At 42.3% G+C, this 25930-nt stretch overlaps 1 protein-coding gene across 1 annotated transcript in view; it reads right to left on the bottom strand.

The window, feature by feature from the left end:
* Positions 1-25930, bottom strand: part of PPP1R1C (protein phosphatase 1 regulatory inhibitor subunit 1C) — a 43399-nt gene that overhangs the window by 5420 nt on the left and 12049 nt on the right. Inside the window, 2 exon segments of the mRNA XM_040069800.1 lie at positions 14697-14757; positions 16515-16552. Of these exon segments, the coding sequence (XP_039925734.1) occupies positions 14697-14757; positions 16515-16552 (99 nt within the window).

Raw genomic sequence — 25930 nt, 5'->3', positions numbered from 1 at the left:
TGTTGGCTGCATGTTGATCCACCTGGGAACTTCAAATTTTTTGGAAAAGCATTGAAGTATCTGCTGCACCAGCCAGACTTATTTCAGGAGTAAGGTTCCTCTTCACTCCTTAAAATCATGGGGCCAGAATAAATCTGTACTGGCTTTGGAAAATATACAGGTGCATAATTAGGTCACGTGGTTCATCGTGACCTATACATACACATATGTGAAGTATGTATTTTTCCCAAACACAAGGGATGAAAATAATCGGATTAAAGTCAGTGAACGTGGAGCATCTCTTGCAGATGACAGATACACCCATGAGATCTCCAAAATCTCACATAGAAGCCACACCCTGGCTGTGGCCCAGTGCATGGAAATACAACAGAAAAAACGTAATTCCTGAGAGGGTGGCGCAGAGCTGCTCCTCTGCAGATGAGTCCTGGCACTGGTGCTGAAATGGCTTGTCTTCCCTTGGGGGCCTCAGGGACACATCATTGCCTCAGCCCCTGCCCCTGTGTGGTGCCTGAGGGTGCTGACAGAAGAATATGCTCAGCTGCCTGCAGATGTAACAGGCCAAAACCACACTGTGCTAATGAAACCAAGGCCTACGCCCCCTGTGCCACAAAGAAATGCCTTTCTTGCTCAGCTTGGCATCTGCTCCATGCGAGTAACATGGACTCTCAGCACTTCACAAGATGTTTTGCCAGATGTTTTGCAGAAACATCCGGTGCTCCCTGTGTTGTAATGTGCTCCCTTCTGCTGGTCAGTGGCAGTGGGAGAGCCCAGAGCTTGTCTCTGCCATGAGCACCACAGTCCAGCTCTGACAGACACAGGACACAGCTCTGAAAAGCATCAAATGCTTCCTGCTCTTGCCACCTCCAGCAGAAGCCGAGGACAATCTGAACCTGCAGCAGCAACAGAACACAGCTTCACCTGCCTTCATTCTCAGCACTTTCTGCTTCATAGAAGTTTAGAAAAATCCAGTTTCATCATCTTCAAATATTCATTGTCAGGTGCACACCAGCTACACTGCCTGATTTATTCAAATGCAAGAATTACGTGTATTGTCTGCTCTCTGCCCCGTTTGGAGAAGATATCAGAAACACAGCTGTTGTTACTGGTCATGGAGAAACTCAAAATTATCACACACATCTCCTAGGCATTTTGACTTCCTTGATCAAAAATTTGGTTCTTTGGCTAGAAAGAAATGAAATCTTACTATATATATATATATATTTTTTTTTTTTTTTAAACAGTGGAATTACAGGAGGGCATATATTCCATGCAAGAGCAGAACAGAAAACCAGTAAGAAATATGCTATAATTTCCCAAAAACCTATTTTGAGCTTTCTCTTGTTTCCTCTTTGCATAAATGACCTGTTATCTCTCTCCTTCATCTGTACAATCAGTTCCTGAAACCTTTAATTCATTTTTACTTAATCGAGTGGTTTAGATAAGCTCTACTTGCATGCAAGTCAGAGTTCAGTGCTTAAGTTTTCATTAGTAACTTTTAAAAACAATTAACCCTATCCTTCACCCTACCTGCCTCCCCTTCTTCTCCCTCTACCATTCAGCTCACAAAAAAAGATGCTCACTGGTTCCACCTCATCAGCCCTCTCCACTCCCATCCTCCATTTCCTTTGATCCAGTTGCCCTTGGACCCAGTCTCAAAGCTTTCTGGCCAAGTGCCCAGCGCCCAACCTCTCCATCTCTCCCAGCTGGCTGATGTCTTTTCCTCTGACAATTTTTATCCTGCTTCTCCTTCCCCCTGGTTCTGCTGTTGTGACCTTTCTCCTTGCCACTCTCTGATAGTCATTTTCCCTTCTGTCCAAAGTAAAATAATTTGTGAATTAATTGAATGAATTTTCTATGCAAGCTCATGGAAGTTGAAGACAATACCTCAAAGTGGTCAAAATCAAGGTCTTGATCTGCAGTCCTGTCGAAAACGTTCATCTACTATGAACAACACCATTATTTTTCCTGATATTTAGGCTTACACATTTCTGATTTCCCCTCTTCTCTAGATCCCCATATCCAATTGTAATCTGGGTATTGCATCTTTTTCTTGCTTAATACTTCCCATATAGTCTTCACCATTTATCCAGACTTTGAAACTCTCCTTATTCTGGGGTCTTCACTACTACCACATCTCCTTCTCCAAACTTTATAAATGTACCTTTTCTCCTGCCACTACTTTCCCTCTTGAGTTCTCTCCATTGATTCCCTCCAAAATATTTCAGACTAATGGTAGTTATTTATGCTTTGAAGGAAAATTAAATTTCTTCATATATAATGGCCATCATCCTCATTCATCTCAAATCAGGAAATGATACTGCTCTGTTTCTCAAATTGCTAGGCTTTTTGATTACTTCATTAGCATTTTCATTCCTTCTCCTAAAATTCTGGAAAGGTACAACTACCTGCATCCATGGTTACTTCCAAATCCTCCTCAAAATCCTCAGTTGTGGAATTTCAGAAACACCCTGGGAACATTTTTGCTGCCAGCTTGCTGAGACAAAGACTGTTGCTTTCCTCCCTAACGTTCTCTATCTGCTCCTGGGCTTGGTAGCTACACCCCAGCTGGGAGTTCCCTGGTGCAACAACCAGCTTCTGTTAAAAGTTTGAACAAGGTTTCTGTGGCATAGACCAAATTCCTGGTGTGGGTTCCTGGAAGCTTCACTAACTTCAATATGACATGACAGGAATTGTGGCGTACAGTGATCGGTGGATGATTACCGAGTATGAACAAAGAGCCAGACAATGACGGATGTTTGTATGCAAACACAAGATGCATTTTATATACCTTTCCTTGTGTTTCTTCACCCCCACCTAGAAGAATGGCTTCAGTCTGACAAGCTGGCATCTTTTGTCTCATCTTCTGACGCTCATGTTCAATAATCACACCAGATGATCAGTGGCAGGAGATTAATCCTGCTTCCAAGCAGATCTGGCAACAAGAGCCCAGCCTGTCCCAAGGCAGCCACTCTCTTGGATGGTCTCTGAGCTACTGGCAGTTCAAAGAGTATCAAAAAGTTATCTATGAAATGACAGCAATAAAACACAATAAAACACAGTCCCAGGCCTTGACAATTCCCATGTGTATGAGTGAGTGAATAGAAAAAACACGAGGGAGGGAAGGCAAAATAAAAATAAATGGATGTAGAATATTTTGCTCATAGATGTTGGTAACTGCAAACAGTATGCTTGATACAGCCTTTGAGAGTTTTCTAAAATTTGGGTTTTTCTTTGTTGAGGAAGACTGAAAAATGGTGCACTGTGCAATGGTCTCAGGGGACTTTGAGTAGTACCCATCCCTGTAAGTTTTTCTTAAGCAAGGTTTCACAGAAGCTTAATAACCAACATACAAGGGTCACCCTTAATCCTGTGGCAAATGAGTTTGACAATATCCAGGTCTTTTCTTGATCACAGAGATCTTGGTCCCACTCCTCCAGAAATTAATAACATTTTCTCTTACTATCATTAAAGAAAGAAGAGTCAACACACGTAATAGATGTTAAGTTCCAGTTATAAAGACAAACCCTCAGCTACTGTTTATTTGCAATGAATTTATGTAAAATACTGTAAATTACGGTTGTATGTGGCTTTAAAGTTTGAGATATGCGATAAACAAGTTGATACAGAAGGTAGGTGCACTAGATAATCTCAAACTCCTGTTTAGAGTAGCCTGGAAAAAGCAAAGTCAGGCTGTCACTCTGTGATTTATAATTGATGTGGTCTTCAAATACCAGCAGATATGGTGGACCTCAAACATTTAGAATGAAAAGAATCTGGACCACCAATGTGGTAGTTTAAACTATGCTGACATCATAGCAATATATAAATAATAACTTCAAAAACAACGTGTTGTATTATTTTATACCTCAGCTCAAATTGAGAAGGAGAAAAGAATTCTCATGTGTGTTGTGATTATGTGATCAAGACATTATTCCGCTTTGCAGGTTCACATACTTTTTTTTTTCCTCTCTCTCTAATATGCATGACTAAATCAAAACAAAAGATCTGATGCATTGGCAAATATGATGGGTTTATGTAGGTCACATATCTGATCTGGAGCAGGTCACCATGGTCCCACTGAGGTTTGTGAATGATCGTTCGGAAACCCAGCAACAAAGTATGAAGAATTTCCTAAATGTCTGCTGGTTGCTGCTAACTCTTCTCTTAGCTCAAGACATACAATCCTCAGTTGTCATGGTGAGTCTTTTAAATAACAAATGTTGAGGCTCATTTGAGGCTACTTTCAGTCAAAAGGCTCACTGTTAAACTATCACAATGAAGACTGTATGAGAGCAGCAAAAATCATGTTGCAAATGTCTGGCTACTTTCCATTTTGTTCTCTGAGACATCACTTTCCACTTTCCATTTTTCCCTCTCAGAATGGCTTGAAGCAGCAATGGCTCCTTAAGAGTAGCATGAAGGAGCTCCTTGCACAGAAAGGCTTTTGTTGGCCCTCCACAGGCTGGCCAGAACACGCACTGGAGAGAGGGGCCAGCTTTGCCGTGGCTGTAGGGACTGCATCTCCCACTTACAGTAGCCTAAAGAGTAAACAGAGAGGTTTTTGTTGCCCCAGGCAACTTCTGCTAGTATGGAAACATCTTGTTCTGCTGGTCCTTCCTTCCCTTGCTAGCCCTCAGACTGCAGAAGTCAGCCAGTCTTCAGAGTTCAAGTGAAGAGCAGAAGCTCCTGCAGTCAGCCAGCAAGTGGGGTGACAGTCCCAGCCCAGCACTAATTACCCCCTGGAAAACCAGAACATATTTCTTAGCTGATTCTGTGGAGGATGGCTCTTGGTCAAATACCTCAAAAACCTGATGAGAAAAACATGCAGAGGTGCTTCCATGTCAGCAATGAATCCGGGCAGTACTGCAAGGCTCTCCTCCTCAGGGCTCCTGGGCTGCTCTGACCAGGCAGCTGGGGACAGCAATAAGAAGAGGACTAGTTTTTCAGCTGACACTTTTCCATCCCAATTTTTCACAGCTAAAAGACAGGCTTAGTACCGCTGATAAGTGTTCTTGAATTCAACCAACGCAGGCAGACCTTCCAAAGTGCTGTGCTTTGATGGGTCCTGGGAAGCTTGTTAGATGGTGAGAATCTCCTCTGAGAAGGCTCTTGTCTGGAAGCCAGATCTTACTGGGCAATGTGTTTATTTGCTGGTAGTGCTAAGCCCTCGCTTTTAACATCAGCACCAATTTCAGTCAGGCAGTTGTCTGCCTGAGAGTAGGTCAAAATCATAGCACTGGCAGAATTGTTCCCTTATGTCAAAGGATTACAGTAATTCCACCAAATAAAAGGCCACGTTTTCAAACCCCTAATCAGCTGCTCCATAATAACAGAAGTCAAAAGCTCTGCTACTGTCAAAAATTATGTTTTAGAACTCCCTGGCCTTAAAGGTTTGTGAGTAGCATCTTCTAAACACACCGTCTTTAAATTAAACCATTTTACGCTTTCACACGCAACTTCTATCATTCTTAGGATTAACCACATGCTTCTCTTGCCTATGTATCCAGTTGGAGCCACTCTGCAGCCTGATTATCTTAAGCCAGGAGGCTAAAAGTGAGAAATAGGTTTTACAGATAGAAAATCACAGCAGCAAAAACTTGGAAAAGCAGATGCTGAAGACAGCATGAATCAATGCTCAGTATTTCAGCTATGGAAGGTTAGTCTGTTTGGAGGTAGAGACAAGCCAAATTTTTAAAGAACCTGAACTGAAGGATTTTGAGCTTTTTGGACCTTACATGGGCTGACACTTGCACCTAGTTGGGCTGTGAGGCACTTACTGTTGCATTGCGGCAGCAGAGTGGCATGACATTTCATTCATGCCACAGGTTTTAACTTCAAATTGAATTACATCCATTCAAATGGCAATTTTCAATAAGGTTTAAAAAATATCTTGTCTGGCAGAGCTCTTTGTATGGTGGGGAGAAATGAAGCTGGGTGGCTCTGTTAGAGACCCTGCAGTGAAGGCAGCGCGTGGCGCTGGCCGTGCCTCGCTGCTGGGAATGCCCAGAGCGCGGCGAGCCCACTGCACGCTGCTGCTCTGGCAGCACAGCCAGAGTGAAAAAGGAAAATGCTGCTTATCTGCAAACCTCTGAGCAGCAGGAGCAAAGCCTAGCATTTTTTCCTGCGATTTACTTACAGTGATTATTTCCTCCCCAAAATGAGGAATGCACTTGTCTGTGATTCCTTGTCCAGCCAGCAGAGAGACTTCCAGAGCTTGATTTTTCACTAGGCAGTCTGTGACAGGCCCAGGGTAACCCCATGCCTGACTTGGTTTAAGCAGGATGGGTTAGTTTTTACACTTCTTTAGCTCTTGATAAGAGTGTGCTGGAGTAAGTCAGGCTCTAACCACTCATGGGATGTGGGGAATGCCACTGGAATGAAGGTGAAATGTAGTGATAACATCGCAGAGTTTAAGTCGAAATTAGTCGTTTAATATAATTCCCCTCCTTAAAACTGTTCTCGCCGTTCAACAGTGGAGCTGCGCCTAGGAGTCACCAGAGGGAGCCTGCATGCCAAAAATTCCACTGTCTTGTTAAAAAGTCTTCTTTCTGATTGCAAGGAAACGGAAAAGCTGAATTCACATAATTTCTCTTCATTGCTGATAAAAGCAAGGGAGCAGCCTGCTGCCTCCCTTTGCCTCCGCAGGGGATGGCCAGCCCGTGGTACCCCGGGCCAGGGACAGCGGCTCGTCCTGCGCTCGCCGGCAGCATCTCTGCTTCCCAGCCCTCCCTCCCACCGGCCTCCTCTTCCCTGAGTCTGGACACAGCCCCAGCCGAGCTGGAGAGGCTTGTCTGGCTCTCCTGCACCTCACCAGCAGCTCTGCAGGGACAGGAGCAGCCAGGGTGTGCCCTGTCACCTGGAGAGATGCCGCTGCAGGGAGCAGCCCGCAAACCCGCGCTGCTCCCGGGTTCACCGGACGGGCTCGCATTCGCTCCTTGCCGTGTGCCAACATACACAGCAACGGGCTGGCAGAGCCACGGCAAACATTCCAGGGGAGCGCTTTCCTTCCGAGCAGTCACTAGATCCCACTGCTCCTTTAATTGTACTGTTAGAAATAGTCTCTCTGTAAATTGCTCAGAGCCTGCCGATCATCTCTTCTGGCTATAAAAGATCCGGGGAATAACGCTGGTTGTTCTCAGTTTGTGTGAGAGCTGAAAAACCCGAAGTATCCTCCCTCCCTCCCTCCCTCTGTTTCTAGAAAAACTAATGGCTACATCAGATGAGAACTTTTAAACAACATCCTGCTGGCCTGTGCAGCTCACAGGAAAATGAACCCCTTCTCAGATCCATATGCTAGCTGCAGTATTTCCTGTGTTTTTCTGGTCACAGTCACACACATAATTCATGCGAGCGCTCAGTCCTAGCTGCAGGCCTGAAAGGATGTGGTTGAAATCTTCAGGCTGCTCGTGTTCTTGTCTCCATGCCAAAGCTCTGGTGGATGGTTTTGGGAACTCTGTGTTCTTGCTGTACTGGGCAATGTTGTATCTCAAGGGGTGAAGGAAGAGAGAAATTATGGAGGGGAATAGAACCACACGGCCTTCCATAGAAAATTTTTTGTTTTCAATAAATTCAGACCAATGGGCACCCACTTCAAAAGGAAAAATGATCAAATACTAAAAACCCAGAAAACATCCCCACCACAAGCAACACAGCACAAATGGTCCCTAATAATCAGAAGCATGGTTTCTCTATGTTTCTCTTAGCTTAACCACAGAAATAAGGAGTGCATTGTTCAGAAACAGAGATATCACGAAGCTAATGTGCCGCTGGGACTTCGACTCGGGTCAGGTGAAACCTGAAGTAAAAGGGCTGATGTCAAGCTACTGTCCCTGGAAGAGCAGCCTGTGGCCAGGAGCCACCATCATGGAAATCATTGCCCTGATCCCAGGAGGAGTCAGAGCTTGATGGCTGTGAGCCTGCACCTACTTGCACATGCTCAAAAAGACCAGCACAGCTGGTGGGATTGTAGCTGGAAGGTCGTGGGATGATTTTGCTGTGTCAGGCTAATGCCCCTGCTCAATGCACAGTGGTGCCTTTCATGTTATACAAATTCACTATTAACCTTGAGCTTGCCTGTAGTCATGCTGTCTTTTGAAAGCTTTGCCTTTTGGGGGTGGGGATTTTTATATGTGAAATTTGACTACATGGAGAGGAGACATTACTGGACAAAGAGAGACTGTGGAAATGTGCAGCTGGGTACAAATGCAGGGAAGGCTTTTCTCTATAAGGGTAAATTAAATGAGGCAGCCGCCAACGTGCTATGGGGACTCTTTAGAAACTTACTCTACTTAGAGAGGTACCTCTGTGTTTATACACTGCATCTTCCTCCAGAGCACCCCAATACAAACTGAGCAAGCTGCCCCGCTGTTTTCCCAGCCGTGAGCCCTGGCAATGCTGCAGGAGGAGCGTGCTCTCCCGGCGGGGCTGATCGCGGCACAGAGCCGAGAGGGAGCGAGGCCCTGACAGATGCACTTGCCCCACTGTCCGCACAACCCTGCCCCGCCCGTCTGGGAGATGTCAAACACTAAACAAGAGCAGCAATGTGTAATCTAGGTCTTCATTCTGCCATCTTGCTTGGGATCAAATTCCGCATTTACAATGCTTCAGATGAAACAGAGGGGCAATTATTATTTATTGCAGTAGGGCTCGCTGGAGTCAGTGCCTGCCATGTGGCTTGGTTGTTAACCTCCAGCACAGAACACACAGCAAGGAAATAAAATTTAATGCCTTGTCAAATGACTGGCTTCATGAGAATCTTACATCTTTTCCCATAAAAATATAATCTTTTCTTCAAAAGCGGCTTCAATTTAGAACATAAAACTGCCAAAATCTTTGTAATTTCACTATAAATACATCTTGTAATATAAAGTAACCAGAACAACATGTGCTTCCCTTTCTGGGATTTTTACTTTACATTTTAAAATATGTACTATGTCTTCTACATTTTTGTTCTATAGTTTTTTTATGTTGTAGCTCTTAAAGGTTGACTTTTTAATGTTGTCTGCTTAGAAACAGTATGATGTTCACACTGCTCTAATACAACAGTGCTTAATATCACTATTTTCAAGTCACAAATGCTATTTCACAGCATTTTTCTAATATTAGCTTCTATCATAAAAATAAAGTTGTACCTTTAGAAGGAGGCCGATTCAGCATTCACTACACAAGATTAGAAGGAAATATCACATATGTGTATTCCATGCTGAGCCAAATGAGGTCAATGGAAATACTCCCCCAGACTTCAGTCTGTGTTGGACTACACGTGGTAATTTCGGGACTGACATTAGTGCTCAACACAGCCCTTTCTTCTTCACTCCAGGTAATAGTGGCAGATGACAAGTTATAACACAAACATCCCGTTTTTTCCGTGGAACAGATGTCAAGCTTAGTCTCCACTGGACACCTTGGTCTCGCTACAGGTACTGCAATATTTATTGCAGCTAAGGCCAGAGCCATTTTGAAGCAGGAGCCGCCAGCTGTGCGAAGTGAAATGTATTCAAAGCTGCCAACAGTAAGAAATTAAATACAGAGTACAGCAGTGACTGCCAACGTGTTGGGGAGTACCATAATGGCGGCAGCCAACTGAACTGGAGATGGCAGCAATCAGATGTACCCCTGTCACCAACTCAGTGATTCACTAATTAATTTAGCTTGTTTTTGTCTTAATTGTATCTACTGTCATCATCCTACTGCTCAAGTCTGAGGAAGGAGAGAGGAGGGTGAGGAGAGGGGGAAAGACCCGGCAGTAGAAGGTAGCATCTTGGTAAAGACAGCCAGGAAATTTATTCAGGGCCAATCTGCCTCTAGTGGTGTGGTTGTATCCAGGTGCATCTGACTAAGATGTGGATAAAAACAGTATTTAAAAGATAAGAACAGGTAGTTTGGGAAACAAAGTTGGACCTCTTGTGACCTAATTAGGGACCAGGAAAGAATGTGATGATACAAAACTGCAGCATAAATCTTCTATTCCTGGTGCTCCAGAAGGTCCAGACAATTGTGGGCCTTCCACCCAGGAAATGAAATGCATTGATGGCATTTTGTCACATCACAACACATGACAAACAAGAGCAGTGTACATAAGGAACAAGGCAGAGCTTAGCCTTCTGTTACCCAAGAAACAACTTATTGAGGCAGATTTTCTACTTAGAAGAAATGTGTTGAAGGATTGGTACTACAAGACTAAAGAGCAGATGTTTCTCCAGGGACATGGCAGCTCTGCTAAGGCATTAGGGGAAGGTTTTGCCCCAACATCAGGAATTGCTACAACCAGTGGACTTTGACTGTTTTTCTGGAACAGTCCTCACCCCTGCCCAGTAGTTATCACAGCCATTTAGCTACTGGAAAAAGAAGGAGGTCCAAAATACACACTCAGGACTGAGAGGATAATTGAAAATCATCCCCATCTCCTCTTCTGGCCACATGGCAGATGTGCAGCACAATCATCTTCGAAAAAGGATCATTGCTGGGGAGATTGAGCAAATGCAATAGCCTGAGCCAGAGTGACTCACCCACACAGGAAAAGTTTGAGCACCAACTCAATTTGTGAGTTTTCACAGGCCTGGCCTTGATGCTCAGAAGACTGTGTAAGATGTCTGCTATTATGGCTAACATTAATTTCCTAAAAATTAAATTTAAGCGCATGTATTAAGCAGAAACAAAAAAAGACATGGCACTTTTCTTTCTAGAATAGTGTGGTGTTTTGTGTTCTTACACTGGTGTGTTTAGTTAACACTAGAAGCCCTCTGCAGAGTTTGCCACGTAAGAAGTTTTTGTAGTGACTGCTTAAGTCTTAAAAACTTCATTCTTGTGCCACTTGAAGTAAATTTAGGCTGAGGTTTTTGTTCCACAATGATTCTCATGGGCTCCAAACTCAGTGCTTACCATACTAACAATAATCTTTAATGTCTCCAGACTCTAAACATGTTCGTTGTTAACCTTCAGTCACAAAGTAATGAGATGCATCAGACATCATCAAGCTGGCCTAAGGGGTTACAAATTTGGATGAGGGCCACATACTGTACTAATTGCTTCTAATAAATTACATATTTCAGGAGGGACATCATGATTTTAATCATTTATTCTGCATGTTGTTTCCTTTGGAGAGAAGAACAAGCAGGCACTAAACAAGCAGAGCATCTGAAATTCATGGCAGAAGCTAGAAAGAGCTCATTTAATATCAACCGTCATTGTAAATACTAGAATTATGCATGTGTCAAATCCCTGGGTCTGAACACTTTGGGAAAAGCCAGCGAGTTCTGGTTGCTTTAATGACTCAAACCAAAATAATGTCTTTGAATGTTCCTTAGATTTATAACAGCTCTGATTTAATCCCATTTCAAATCTTGTAGCTGGGGCCAAGCTCAGGAAAAAAGACTTTGTTTTTATGCAAAGAAAAATACATTAAGAGGGGAATTTAAAGCATTTATTTCCCAAAAGGCTGAGGGAAAACAGTCAAATGTATCTCTTACTTGTGTGGGGAATGATTTTAATTATGATTTGATGGCTCCTCATTGCAAAGGTGGTCCAGTGAAGACAGACAGCTACAATAACTTTCTTTAAAGCTTGCTGGAATTAGCAGGATCTTGATCTGCTCTAAACAGCCTCTTGCAGAGTGAACTAAGATGAGTGAAGTTTTCCTATTTCCCTGACCTCTAGCACATCCAGGCCAGTAGACTCGCTGCTAATGAAATCCTCAAATCACTTGGGAATGTACACTTCCTTCACAGGGGGAGACCTTGATGTTATTTAAATAGCCACAGTATTAATAGCATTAGCTGGTAGATAACGTGGGGGTTTGGGACCTCTAGGGAGCAATGCAGGTTTGGGAACAGCTCAGGCTGTCTTCTGTTAGTCTTTGTAAACCCTGCTTCCCGTCACTGCCTTCTGCATTTCCTTCCAAGGTTAAGCTGAGCTACCAAACAAAACATGACTACCTAGGCAAAAGGAAACCTGCCTCAGCACAAGGGATGCCCTGGGATGGAAAGCTGCAGGGGCAGCTCTGAGACCCAGATGTGCTCTTTTCAAGTGGTAACGTGACACCAAGGAAGCACCATTACCTGGGGTAAGCGCAATCCACTTCTGCCTTGGCAATCCAGGGTGCTTTCACTTGGTTGGTCCCTCTCTGTCTGGGAGGATTATCATCCCATTTTAGACTTCTCTGGCAAGGGTGAGGGCAAAAAATGAGACTCCAGCAAGGCTTCCAGGGGCTCCTCTAGCCAGCCAAGAAGAATAATGAAGATATTTCTAAAGATGCTGTTTGTGGTTGGATGGATGGATGAATGGATGGATCTTTGTGCTAAAACAGCTGGACATCTACTTTGGAAAAGGATCAAAGGATTCTTCTTGGTTGGGTCATACAGAACAAGAAGCAGATTAGTAAATAGGAAAAAAGGCCTTATATAGTGAGAATTGACTGGAAAAGATTGCCCAAGGTAAAAGTGGTGAGAATTCAAATTGCAAAACATTCCTGTGGTTGTTTTTATGGTATTTTCCACAGGGAGGTTCAAGCCAACCTTCACACACGAAGAAGAAGTCCTTAAAGGATGAGAAAACTTGAAGTTCAGGCATAAAAACCCATGAATAACAGAAGAAAAAGTGAGACAAAGGGGAGATCTAGAGGTGATGAATCCCCAGTTAAGATTGCTGCTAAACATAGGAAAAAACTGTGACCAGAGGTGAATCACAACCTACAGCAAATACGATGGATTTGTTTGGTGCAACCTTCAGATACTGACTTTTGCCAACATTGCATGCTACATACCAGCATGGAATTAACAAACACGAGTGTGGCAGGTTAGGAAAAGAAATATCTGTGAAAGCAGAATGGAAAACCTCTTTGACATCCATTAGGTTTGGTAATATAATGCCAAGAAGCACACCATGCTGAGCTGTTATCTGGTTGGCTGGCTGAGTCCCTCTCCAGATTACTACTTAAATCAATAGCTCTCACATTGATTTTTCCAGCACACAGTATTCCAGTAAAAAGAACAATGCTCTGAGATGAGTCAGCTATTTGCTGTCTGTAGGAACTCTGGTGTGTTTTTGTTTAGGAAAATAAAAGCAGGAGCCAAAGTACACACAGATACAGAGTAATAAGAACCTGCCTGTTGCACCAGGTTTGCTACAGCCTGCTGCAGCAGCCACAGCCTGGCCTTGAGCTAGAGGAAACTTCTGTAATGATGAAACTGAAATATTTGGGGATGATCTTAGACAGCTAATAATGTTTGATTTTAGTTTAGTAAGTGCTATGGTAGAAGGGGAAACTATGCCCACACAGATATCATATAATGGAATCACAGAACCATGGAATGGTTTGGGTTGGAGGAGACACCTCAGATCATCTCATTCCAGCCCTCCTTCCATGGGCAGGGACACTTCCCACTAGACCAGGTTTCTCAGCGCCCCATCCAACCTGACCTTGGACACTTCCAGGGATGGGGCGGCCACAATTTCTCTAGGCAGTATGAACCCCTCCTCTGGGCAATTTAACTAAGAACTTGATCTCCACATATTTACTATGACAGGTAAAACCTCAGCAGCACTACATTTCCATTTACTGCCTATATTTTCATGTATTTGGATATCTCATGTAACACGTACCATAGTTCTGGTATTGTAACCTGTCACCACAGTTGTCTGATGTTGCTTCTGCTCTTTTCAACCACGCCAACAATTTCCCATTCTATAGGGGTTCCCATAACCACAACATGCACGTTCATTTCCTCTTTCTCTCTCCTGCTTAGCCATCAATTCAGAAACTAGCAACTTTTCTCTCACACAGTTTTGTAATTACTTCAAAAAACATGCAAAACCTGTAACAAAACTCTTTCCAGCTACTTGGATGTTTGAACTGAACGTAATAAGATTATTTTTAATATCCATCACACGAACTTCAGCCCATTTTGGCAAACAGAGTCTTTCATGGCAGCTGAGTGATATTTTAACTGTGGCTTTGACAAGTATTAGAGAACTGAAGCTACAGAATGAGATACACACAAGTGGCTGATATGGTAAATTACCGCATGACAGCGGCAGTATTTCACAAAAGAAATCAACTATCCCACCTTTTCTGCCAGGTAATAAATTGTGTTAAGCAGGCAAATGGAAATTTATGCATCTATTATCTATCAAGAGACACTTGGCAGGACGGTCTTTAGACTGCAGTCTGAGAATAATGCTGCTCTGACAAGCATCAGTCAGAAGTGCTGGTGAATCACCACAGATCTTGCCTCACTGCAAGCACCACCAAGGCAAATTCTGTTCAGAACTACATAAAGAGCAAGGCCTAAACGTAGCTGTTCTGATCCCAAGCGATATTCCTGCTGTTTTTGTAATATTCCTAAAAAGTGTGTTAGCCCTCAAAACTTGTACCAAGACTTCTCATTTGTCCTTATCTTTCCAAGAAACTCTTCACACTCCCTATGGTCGGATACCCAGCCCACAGTTTCGGTTGTTCTCCTTTTCACAGCTGCCTGGAAAGAGAGGCAGGACATGGGGAAGTGGTTTCAAATAAGAAACAGAGAACTACGTGGGGCCAGCACCAGTAGTATTTACATATTCAAAAAGCTCTGTCCATAGTTTGGCATGGAATTATCTGTTTTAGCAAACTAATCTAAGCATACTTTTCCCACCCCCCCGCCCCCCCCAACCAAACAAATTTGCCACTGTGCCGGGGGCAGGGCAGGAGCTGGCAGTACCTTTGAGGGCAGGTGGGGTGAAGACGCTCTGCTTCCTCTGCTTGGGAGAGGCGCTCTGCGACTGCGGAGGGACAAAGCAGAGAGAGGCGGTGAGAGACGGGCACAGGGAGAGCTCTCTGCTCCGAGCAGAGCTTCTAAAACAAACATATCGTGTACAACTGATGCCCGCTTTCACGGATACAGGAAAACTAGGACAGAAATATGTGTCTGATGGACAACCCAATACTACTGAAAACTACCCTTCACTCTATAAAAATATTGTTAAACATGAGATTAGGATAGCCTGTGCTTCTGACAGCCTGTGTAACTGATTCTTATAAGGCAAATAAATGTCTATGTATATTAAAATAGTCACAAGGTTTACATTAGCTAACATTCTAATCACAGTGTAATTAATGATTATATGTATAAGGTAGTACCGAAATATTAATATATACTTTTTAATGTAAATAAGTGGAAAATCCCTCCCGCTGTACATTTCAATGTGTTCTATTAAAGGTAAAATAATGATTTCAGGAACCAATCACTCAGCCTTTAACTGAGCCTCATTAGAGGCTCAGTGGTATTGTATACACTTAATGTGTTGTACTTAGACACCGTTTAACTTTTTGTGGCCCCAAAGCTACAACTATGCAGAAAAGAAAAATTATTCCAAAGTAATGGTAGTAAAATTACACAGAGCAATAACAGTATTATTATATTACACCAATAGACATGGAGTAATAATAGTACTACTACATTATACCGATGTTTAGTTAAAAACAAACGAGTATGTTCAATGCTAAAGCAGAGCAGCTTTTGCAAAATGAAAGCAGCTAAATTGGTGTCAATATTATACCAATATGAATTTTTTCTACATAAAAAGGACAAGAAAGCCTCATACATTACACCCTTAACTAGCTTTATCACTCTCCTAACAAAAAGGTTAAGGAAAAATTGGGCGCAGCCAAGCTGTTTTTCCCCACCTCGTTTTAACAATTTCTAATTGTAGTAAAGATGTTGCCTTTACCCAAACATTTGCTAAAAATACCTAATACATGGACCGTGAATTTTCATCTGATCTATTTCTTCATAGACCATGAGGAGACATGTTTCACACAAGGAGGGCTAATCCTAATCCTTAGTTTATCACAATGGATAGATTGATAACATTTATAAATAAAATATTGTCTTTGGAAGGGGAAAGCTATTTATAAACACTACGGGATAGCTTGGTGAACCTCACACCAGTAAATCTTCATAAGTTTATGTTGGAGTTCAAATTTGAACCAATCGATGCCTCTGTTGCTATTTAAAGTGCTGCCTGCTGCTCTGAGCAGTGGGTGAAGGAGAAAGAGATCGGGGAACTGGAGGAACTATGCAAGGGGAGGTTAAAAAATGAGACTGGAGGAGCCAGCTTTCAGTTCTTGTGCAGACATCATCACTGCACTGCCTGTTGTAGGCTTGACAAGTGATGGAGAGGGTGGGGACACGTTTGTGGTCCAGCAGGGACCTGCAGATCCACAGCAACGCTTGCATGGGGTGAGCTGGCAGGGTCGCCTTGGCTCTGCTGTGCTCCAACAGGGCATGGCAGCCTGGCAGAGGGGAAGCCTGCCTCTCCCAGCTCTACAGGGGGAAGGGAGAGCTGGCAGAACACACAACACAGCCTTACACTGCCCTGCTTTAAAATTGATGGTTCTTGAAAGGCTGTGTTACTGCAGATGGCATGACAATGTAAATAAAAGTATCAGCTGGGATGAATCAGCCAGTTTCCAAGAGTTTTTAACAATAAAACTATTTTAACAATAAATGTGTTAAAAAAAAAATAAAATCACTTACCTCTGCCTGTGAGATGTTTGTTCTCTTCTCATCTTTTTCTAGAGAAAAACACATGAAAAAAGTTAATGCAGAAGCATTTCTTGGTGCTAACCCTTGTAACTCTGCCATGAACCTACAGCACGGCTGTAAATAAGAAATTAACCTTCTTATTTACAGCTTTTCTTTCTCGTTTGTGTGTCTCAGAAAGCCAGAGGCCCTGATTAGCATTTAGACATAAGCACTGCATCCGAAGCACTTAACTCCCGTTTTTGTCCGTCAATAGCAGCGAGGGATGGAGTTCCTTCAGCAGCAGGTCCTTTGTCCTGGCTGGCAGCAGGGCTCTGCACTGCCAGCGGGGCTGTCGGGGGACAGGGCTGCTCTGCACACACTGAGCTTCCTCCTACAGTCAGAAAAGGTCTGGGTGGCAAATGGCGTGAGGCAAACTCACGAGTTTTGCTGCACTCAAATAACAAGAACATCGCCTTAGTTATTAATATACCAATGCTGGTGCTGAAGACTGCCTCACAGTAAAGTGCAAAATTATCAAAAGAAGCTTTACAAAGAGCAATCTTTACCTTAGGAATTTTATGACATTACCGGACTCAAATTTTTTCTGAAGCTTCTTACTTTTGATGCCTTAATTTTCTTTAGACTTTATGTATGGCAGAATTGGCAAAACTTGAGATTTCTAAAAAAAATAAGTGCCTCTGAGGATCTGTATAAACAACTAAGTAAGATTGCATGACAGAGAGGATGCTCAAGGTTCTTCCTGACCATAGCACATAACCAATTTTTGTATGAGATAAATTCTTTCACTGCTGTTGTCTTCATGTGGTTAATGGCCAGAAAGTATCTGTCTTCTCTTGATGATTTCACAAATATTTGACAAAGATCATGCAGGATATTTGATACACAGTAGTTTGGAGCTCTAAAGTAAAATGTTATTAAAAACACAGACATCAATCTCTCACTGTACCAATGGGCTTTCTAAAATTTTCCACTTGCAAATATCGGCGTGTAATTTTCACTGAGGTGTGACAGATCTGTAAACATAGGTCTGAGCAAAGAATCAGGTCTGGGCAATATCGTTTCATCTGACTTATTCTCTAGATATTGGCTGCTGGCAGTGTGCTGGGTATGGGGGGACGAGCCAGCCCATGCAGCTGGATCAATCGCATTTTCTGTTGCGTGCTTTACCATTGGCTCTGTGCATCTTGCAAACTTTAATTAATTTACCAGGTTTTTCAATGTAAGTATCTCCCACTACCTCTCTCTGGAAGATATTAAAATCACTCATACTCAGGGTTAAAAGTGTAGTTGAAAACAGTGCTGATTACTACAGCACGATCCCACAGATACGGATTTAGAGGAGGCCAGTTTCCTGCCACTGACATTTGTGTGAACTTTGGTAAGGTCACTGATCTACGTCCTGGACTTCCCTACCTGTAAATAAGTATAGCAGTGTCTATTTCAGTATGGAAGTGTCTATTCAAGTCCATAAAACACTTCGTGGTATGAAGGCAGGCTGGCTAAATGAGTGACTATTTATGTGCTTGCAGCCTTTTTTACTGGTTGCATACCAACGCCTTAATGAATCAACACTCGGCTTTTTTTTTTGCTTTTTTATTTTTTTTTAATTCAGGATATTGGATTTAGCTTAAATGCTGAAATTTGAATAAATCAGGAACTTTCAGCAAAGAACAATGAAGAGTAAGTTACGACCCATTCCTTCCGGAAAATCTAAATTTGCACAGATTAAAAATTTATTTTGTAAACCCAAGCTGACGCTTGCATAAGGAACAAAAACTGACATCAGTCGCTTTGTTGTGTTTCAGGTCTTGATCCTGAGAATGTGTCAACTCCAACCCTTTGGGCTTGCCATTTAGTGTTCTGAGTGAGTGACATGAAAATTGTCAGAACTGGAACATTTACAGCCTTTTCTTTCACCCAGCAGCCTTTATATGACGGGCAGCTTTGGGAATAAGGACTGGTCCTGTATGGAGTTAGAGACACCATTCATATCCACAGGGGAAACAGTGCCAATGCGGGGCATCAGACAACACGAACATTTAAGAACAACCTGTAAAATCACACAAAAAAACAATTCTCCAAATCAGTAGACAGAGGTCAGAAAGTAACCTCCGGGCCTGAAAGATACAAACTCAAGGCAGGAGCCGTGAAGTGTTTCGAGTGAGTTGTGAGATGAAAGGTACAGCTGATTGGAAGTGAAGTTTGGGCAGTGGTACATTTTGACATGAGTTTATTTTTGGGGACAGAAGGAGGATCACACACCCATTTTTGACAGGTATTTTGATGGACAAGACTCAATCAAGAATATAGGTTTTTAAGGAGTGGTGACAAGGAATGAGAACAAGGGAAACCTAAATCCCAGAACGCTGTAGACTGAGGCAGAGAGAATAAAGTAAATCCTCTGTGTATAGAGGAGGAAAAGATGAAAGGCAAGGGGGACATGGAAGGAAGATAGAAGCGCTTGTGAGCAACTGAAGTAGTAATGAGAGACAGGGACACTGAGGCTGTACCAACAATAAAAAGAGAAAATTAGAGATGACAGAGACCAGAGCTGGAGCGCAATGTGCGCTGGAGCTCAGTCAGGAGATCTCTGCCTGGCCAAATACTTGGAGGCATCTTGGTCTAACTGAAGGATTACATTATTAATTGTGTGAACATCCCTCCTTGGATAAAGAGGGATTTTCCAGTACAGCTTATAATGCTTTATAAAGTTATTTTATAAAACAGTTTGAATAAGTTAATGAAAACATGTTTTTACAGCAGTCTTACTAGTAAAGCATCCTTGTGAGAGTAAATGAAAGTAAGAATTAATGCTCTCCCTGCAAAAGGCCAGTATTGGAATCAAGAGATTATGTAGAAAATCTCTATGACAACAGATTTTATAGTGAGAATGGAAGGTACAAGGTAAGAAAAAACATCATCAGTTAGCAACTACAAATCAGACATTTCCACCACTGGAAGTCAAACAAGCCATGCATCTCCCACCCTCAAATCCCTCCCAAATCCATTGACAATTATAAACTGAATTTCTTTAGTGAACTCTTAGAGCATAAATTCATCTAGAGAAGGGTCAAGAAATAATCAGAACTAAATCACAATGTGATATCACTTGATTCACTGGGCAGAAAGAAATCTCTGGTTTGTCAACATCCTTTAGTTCCCATTGACTACTGTGCAGGCGGGACTCTGCTCGCAAAAAAAAAAAAAAATCATAGTTATACAGAATGAGAAATTAACTTTTCATGTTTATAACTTAGCAATTGTATCATGGAGAATGTGAAGAGTTCAGCTGTCTCTCTTATATATGAAACAAAACCCTAGCTCTTAGTAGGTAACTACTCCTTAGGGGCTTGCTCTCTTTTTGGGGCCAGAAGGGAGGAAAATGAAATTCCATTTTCCTTCCTCACAGACCACAACATTGCTCACAAAACACAATATAGCTGTACTGTATTCCAAATCTCAACATACAGCTTTTTTCCAGTTTAACTTATTCTAGGCTGCTCTAATTACTTAACAGGAATCTAATCAGTCAAGTAATTTCTTCATGCTTTTTGTATTTTTTGTTTTAAAGAAGCATAATAGATATCATATGAGGACCTGAGAATGGATTTGTACATACCCAAGTGGAGATACGTAAAAACAAGACTGGAGCTTTGTTTAGAGACTTCTTTACCCACATGTTGAAGAAAAACCAGTCGAGGACTTTCTCTTGTGCTGGGTGAAAAATATTTGAGCCTAGAGTGATCCTTACCTCATGTAGGCTGGAGCATCAACTGGCAAAATAAACAGGATTTAAGGCTTTTTTCTGTGTCCTCAGATAAATAAATATGCAATGAAGGGTTCAGTCTAAAGGGCATTCCCATCAATCCAGATATGTACACAGACTTTCTGAACCAAAGCTATAGTTTTTTTAAGGGAGGTCACTTCAAAGAACCCATCTGCCTGCACAGACCCCCTTTCAGAGTCAGAGTTCTAAGCTTTGGCCTTTACCCAGGGCAAAATCTCACGCACTTGCAGGGAAACCTGCAAGACCTGGCCCGACTACATCGCTGAAATAGGCTGAAGAAGCACCGGGGGTTTTTCCCCAAACACTGCAGATAGCAGAGCTCTTTGAATCTCTACGGCACATCCCCCAGCCGAGCTGATCTACCCAGCTGGGCTCCCCGAAAGCATCCTTATCTGAAGCCAGAGAAGAACCCAGAGCAAGGAGGATGATTGTAGCTGGAATGAGATCTGCTTGGCGGTGCAGATCGCTTCTTCCACGAATCTCCACCGCTGTGCAAACGTCGTGTCTGTGCTGGGGGAAGCTTTGTGGTCGTTTTAGAGTGAGATCAAAACTCAGCTGCCTTGCTTCTCCCCCTGGACAATGTTAATGCACTTGGAGCAGCCATGCAGGGCAAGAGGTGACCTGCTGTAAAAGAGCTGGCCTCTGACATCACCCGTGGGCTCTGCAGTGGTCTCATCCAGCAAAGGCTTAGCTCATCCAGATAAGTGCCCTGCCTGCTTTTCCCTCGGCAAGAGCAAATAAAAGCCTTTTCCGGGGGGTTTCAGTCTGGCACTGGAGAAACAGAGCAGGTCACAGGGGCCAGTTTTACACAAAAGAAACTCAGCGAGAGACTAGTCTAGTTGTTGGAGAAAGCTTCTTGTAGAGTGTTTGGAATTTTCCTTGGGAAAACACAGCCAAGCAGATAAAAAAATCACAGGGGGGTGACAGGTTTGGACTCAGTTTAGAAACTAAAATCAGAAAATAATCCTTCATCCTCCTGACATTTAGTGGCAGAAAAGGATGTTTTTTTCTGAAAATTATGTTTCAGTCATTTCACATTTCAATTCTCCATCAGTAAAACAAAATATTTTTTATCTGCCTGTTTACCTTGCTGGTGCTTGACCACCACGATCTGTATTAGCCATTGGTGTTTGTAAAACAAGCTCATTGAATTCTGATTTAGAAATTAGCCAGCATAATATTAGTTTTTTTCTGCTATCGCAACTACTTTTCCTTTCTTCTAAAAGGCATAGCAAGATCAAAAAATATTTAATGCTTTCTGTTTGCCAGAGTCCTAACAATACATTGCCACATCAACTAGCATCTCATCGTTTCTTACTAGACCACTGAGGTAGGAAAAGGAAAAAAAAATTCAGAAAAGGCCATCATAAAAAAGGCTTACATAGTTAATTGTTTGATTTTTGCTTGCTGGTTTTTATTTGCCAGTGTTTATCAATGAGAACTTGACTATGGGTTTAGATGTCATTACATTTAATTACAAAGAACTATCCTAGTAAGCCCTCCTGGAGTGAGTGTGTGTTTCTGGAAGTATTCCCATCTCAGGAACACCTCATTAGAGTCCCGAATGCAGCTGCTGTGGCAGGCGTAGCTGGGAGCTCTGCTCCCCTCCTCAGCCAAGCGCTGACATGAGAGAGCGTGCGCTGCGCTGCTGCTGCATCTCACTCACTAATCAGCATCTAAATTACTGCTGGCCCTTGAGGGAGCACTAATAACAAGATTTGTATAGCAGGCACTAATGAAAACATAGGGCAGAGAGGAATTTGCCATATACAGAGGCATTTGCATGCCTATCTACCCTGTCAGGCGCTCGCAGCTCAGGTGTGCGGTTTGGGGAAGGTCCCACACTGTGCTGACAGCGCCGTCACCAAGGGACCGCTCGTCCCTCTGTCTCAGAGATCATAGCGCAGCTTTTCCCAACGAGCTCCTGCCTCTAATCAGCCCCTCATACTTCATTAAAATACTGCAGGCCAAATCAATCTGCTCTTTGGACATTTAATTTTTCTTTTTTTCCCGGGTAAATCAGTTATTTTAACAACCCTGTATTTCCCACCTTCAATATTTAAGCAGCCATTACCTGTACCGAGAGTAGGGGCTGCAGCCTCCTTTCTTAGACCAAACCCTTCCTAACGGTGCTCAAAGTCAGCCACTGAATGAAAAGAATAATCATCCTTTTCCTCCTGATGCACACAACAGCATCTGATCCAAGCATCTCTGATCACACAGACGGTGTGTGACCCACTTTAAACTGCACAGCCATAAGAATACAAAATAAAACCACCTTTCACAAACTACACAGATCAAAATTCATTTAAAACTTGCATTCTGGTAAACATAATCTATTTTGGAAGAAACTGGAGACATTACAATCCTCAAATGTGAATCTGAATGTTTTTGTTTATATCACACGATTCCCAGAAGGGAATTATAGTGCCTGATTCACCACCTTGTTATTCCAGATTCATGCCAGACTCATGGAAATCAGTCTCATTTCACTGGCATTAAAGTAGAATACAAAGCTGATGAATCAGGACTGCAGCCTTACCACAGAGCAATCATGAATTATTACAAGCACAAAAATCATCCTTCCCCTAAGCATTTTTTTCCAAATTTTTCATTCTCCCTCTCTAAAATATAAAAAATAATATGACAAATTCTAAATAAGTACCAGAAATACAATACAGCTTCTCAAAATATATTTTGAAAGTGAGTAAAAATTTAATTATTTTCTCCCTTCTTAAAAAAGGACTAAGTTTTCTGCCTCTTGCCTTGGTGTTGTTTTTCTGCTTGACTTTGTGGTCATCTGGTTGGTGCCAGCTCTGTAGGGCTTTATTCTAATTCTGTCCTGGCTTTGGATGACCAGACGTGTCATGAAAACCTGTCATGAAAAGAATAGTTCCATGCAGAATTTTCTTTTTCTGGAACACAAGCGGCCCTGTCCTGCTCCATGAGAGAGGGTCAGGTAATCAGGAACTCCTGATGTGAAGTCCTGGGTCTATGATGTGGGGACAATTCCAGAGCTGGCAGGTCTTCCCAGAGAGGTAATCAACCCAGCGAGAAACACAATGGAATAAACGTTCTGTTTGGACAACTAACGTAAAGATTGGCTCTAATTCACAATATAAACAAAGCTAGCCTTGAAGATGTTTTCTTCTAGTTGCTTTCTAAGCAGCACAAACTCCTCTTTGGTGAAGGAAATGGAGACAGCTTCCAAAGAATGTCTGACTAAATAAGATTAACCAGGAAGAGGTAAGTACTTTATTTTTTTCTTCTGATTCCTGAGATGAGACGTTTTCTGGACCAAACAAAAATCTCTGACGAAATTACCAGGAGTGACTCTGAGCTAAACTTTTAATGTAATTTGCAGCTGACCGGTGTGGACTCCTGGCAGAACCACAGGGTGTCACTGCGGGCAGAAGCTCTGGGTCAGGGTTTGTCTCCACGTTGCTTGGAAGCTCCCTGACGTTTACTCATTCCAAAGAGAGACCATTTGTTTAACAGCAAAGTACTTCTTTATCTTTTCAGCATGACAGAGTTAAGCTCAATCAGAAATCTGGGGTGTCTGCTACGGTGTGCCCCTCGGCGAGGAGGAGTTCACCAGTGCCTGGTTCTGCAGGGTGTGAAGGGGAGCTGAGTGGAGTTACAGGCAAAATGAGTCCCACAGGAGTTCAACACATGCTCAGTGCAAGTCCTGCTCCAGCAAAACAAGCTGGGTGAAAGGGAGTGGCGGAGAGAAATGAAAGACAGTAATTTTATTCCTGACTTTATTAGGCCATAAGCAGCAGCAAGTTCTGCCATTGACTTAAAAGTCAGTATTTTATCCCGTATGTGCAGCATGAATTGGTTAAAAAACAAAAAAAAAAAACAACAAAAACCCACAAAACCAAACCAAACCAAACCACAACAACAACAACAACAACAAAAAACAAAACACCACCACAAAAAAAAAAAAAAAAAACCAACACAAAAAAACCCCCAAAAGATAAAAAAGGCAAAATACTTTCTCATTTAATAAACTAGTTCTAGAGCTAGTGCAACTGGGAAAGAACTTCAGCTGTACATAAACTGCCTCTTAGTCAAAACTCTTGCTCATTATCTGAACTAAGTAATAACAGTCATATCAATATTCACTACACCGTTGAATGTCCAGGTTAATACATTCAAATAAGTGAAAATAAACTAATCAAACTGAAGAAAACTGCTGGGATTGCTGATGTGAAATTTAAAATCCTTGGTCTATGGGGAAAGCTGCTGCTAAGCTCAGGTCTCAAAATGTGTAAAGTAAGACTTAAAAGATGCGTGATGGTCTACATAGGACCCTTTTTATGCACATCTACTTAGAATTATTAAAACTCCCATTTAGACTGAAATGTACATTAGAAAAAAAAATCCCCTTATTATTGCAGCAAATAAATGTAAACCAGGAAGATACTGATTTTCTGGCATGAACCAGAGGGGAACTGGACAGCCATCATTTCTGGGTGCCAAACTAAACTACAAGCAAACCTTAGAAAATGAGACTTTCACAGGAATACAGAACAAGGCAAAGGACAAAGACTGCAAAATAGACCTAAATCACAATATGTTGTCTCAAAGTTGTCCAGCTGTGTAGGAGAACTCACCTCATTGTGAGGTTACATTGACACAGGGGCTATTCTGACACGACAGACGTCAATGAAGATTTTATCTTTGCTGTATGGACCAAGGACTTGTTTCCACACCCATAGCAGGCTCTCACCTGGCCTGAAACCTGGCAGTGAAAGACAAGATCCACATGAAGGAAACAGGAGAGCAGTAGAGATAAAAAGGGATTTTGAGAGGTTAGAAGAAGGCCAGAGCTGTCGAGAAGCTTGAGAAGCTGGCAAATACTCAGAGAAACAGGTTCAAAGAGCAGAAACATGAGTCTGCAATGAGTGTCCCCAAGTAAAACAAACTGCCAGACTACTAGATTTTTGTTAATGATTGCTACTGTTTAACCAAATGTACCTGACTCTCATCCTCAAAAAACTTCCCAAGCGGCTTGCAATTATTTTGCGCATTGATGAAGCCATAAGGATGTTATTAGCTTATGGAGGGACGTAACAGTGTCATGAAGTACTTTCAAACACAGAAGGAAGACAAGACCCTTGAGCAGGGAGCTGCCCAGGGTCCAGTCCATCAGTAACACTGGGTAGTGTTAGTAAAGTGCTACTTTCCCTCTGCTTGCTTTACGTTCAGATAATGAACTGAAGAGGCTGAAGAGGCTGAAGATCTAAATACAACACCGAGGCAAAGATCATGAAGTAAACCCCATGATTACAAGAAATATGGTGCTAGCAAATCCCAGGATAAACTTTTAAACCATTTTCTAATAACTTCATGAGCAGGAATCTGTTGAGATGGAAAATGGCTTGGAATTGACCTACTGATTTCAATCTTTGTACCAGTGTTACAGCTGCAAATGCCATCACTGTGAGTGGTTCCTTTCTCGGCTGGGAGCTGTAAGAGTATTCTAAGCTCTAAAATAAAAACCAGCAGCAGCAGCCAAAACCAAAAAAAACCCACACCAACCCAGCCAAATATTTCTTAGCATGCTATAGCTCATAAAACCTTTTAAAATGTATCCTATCTGAAGGTGTTTGTG

The sequence above is a fragment of the Hirundo rustica genome, chromosome 7, assembly GCF_015227805.2.
Source record: "Hirundo rustica isolate bHirRus1 chromosome 7, bHirRus1.pri.v3, whole genome shotgun sequence".
NCBI classification, from domain to species: Eukaryota; Metazoa; Chordata; class Aves; order Passeriformes; family Hirundinidae; genus Hirundo; species Hirundo rustica.
The sequence above is the reverse complement of the archived record's forward strand: the minus strand, read 5'-3'. Positions and strand labels throughout refer to the sequence as shown.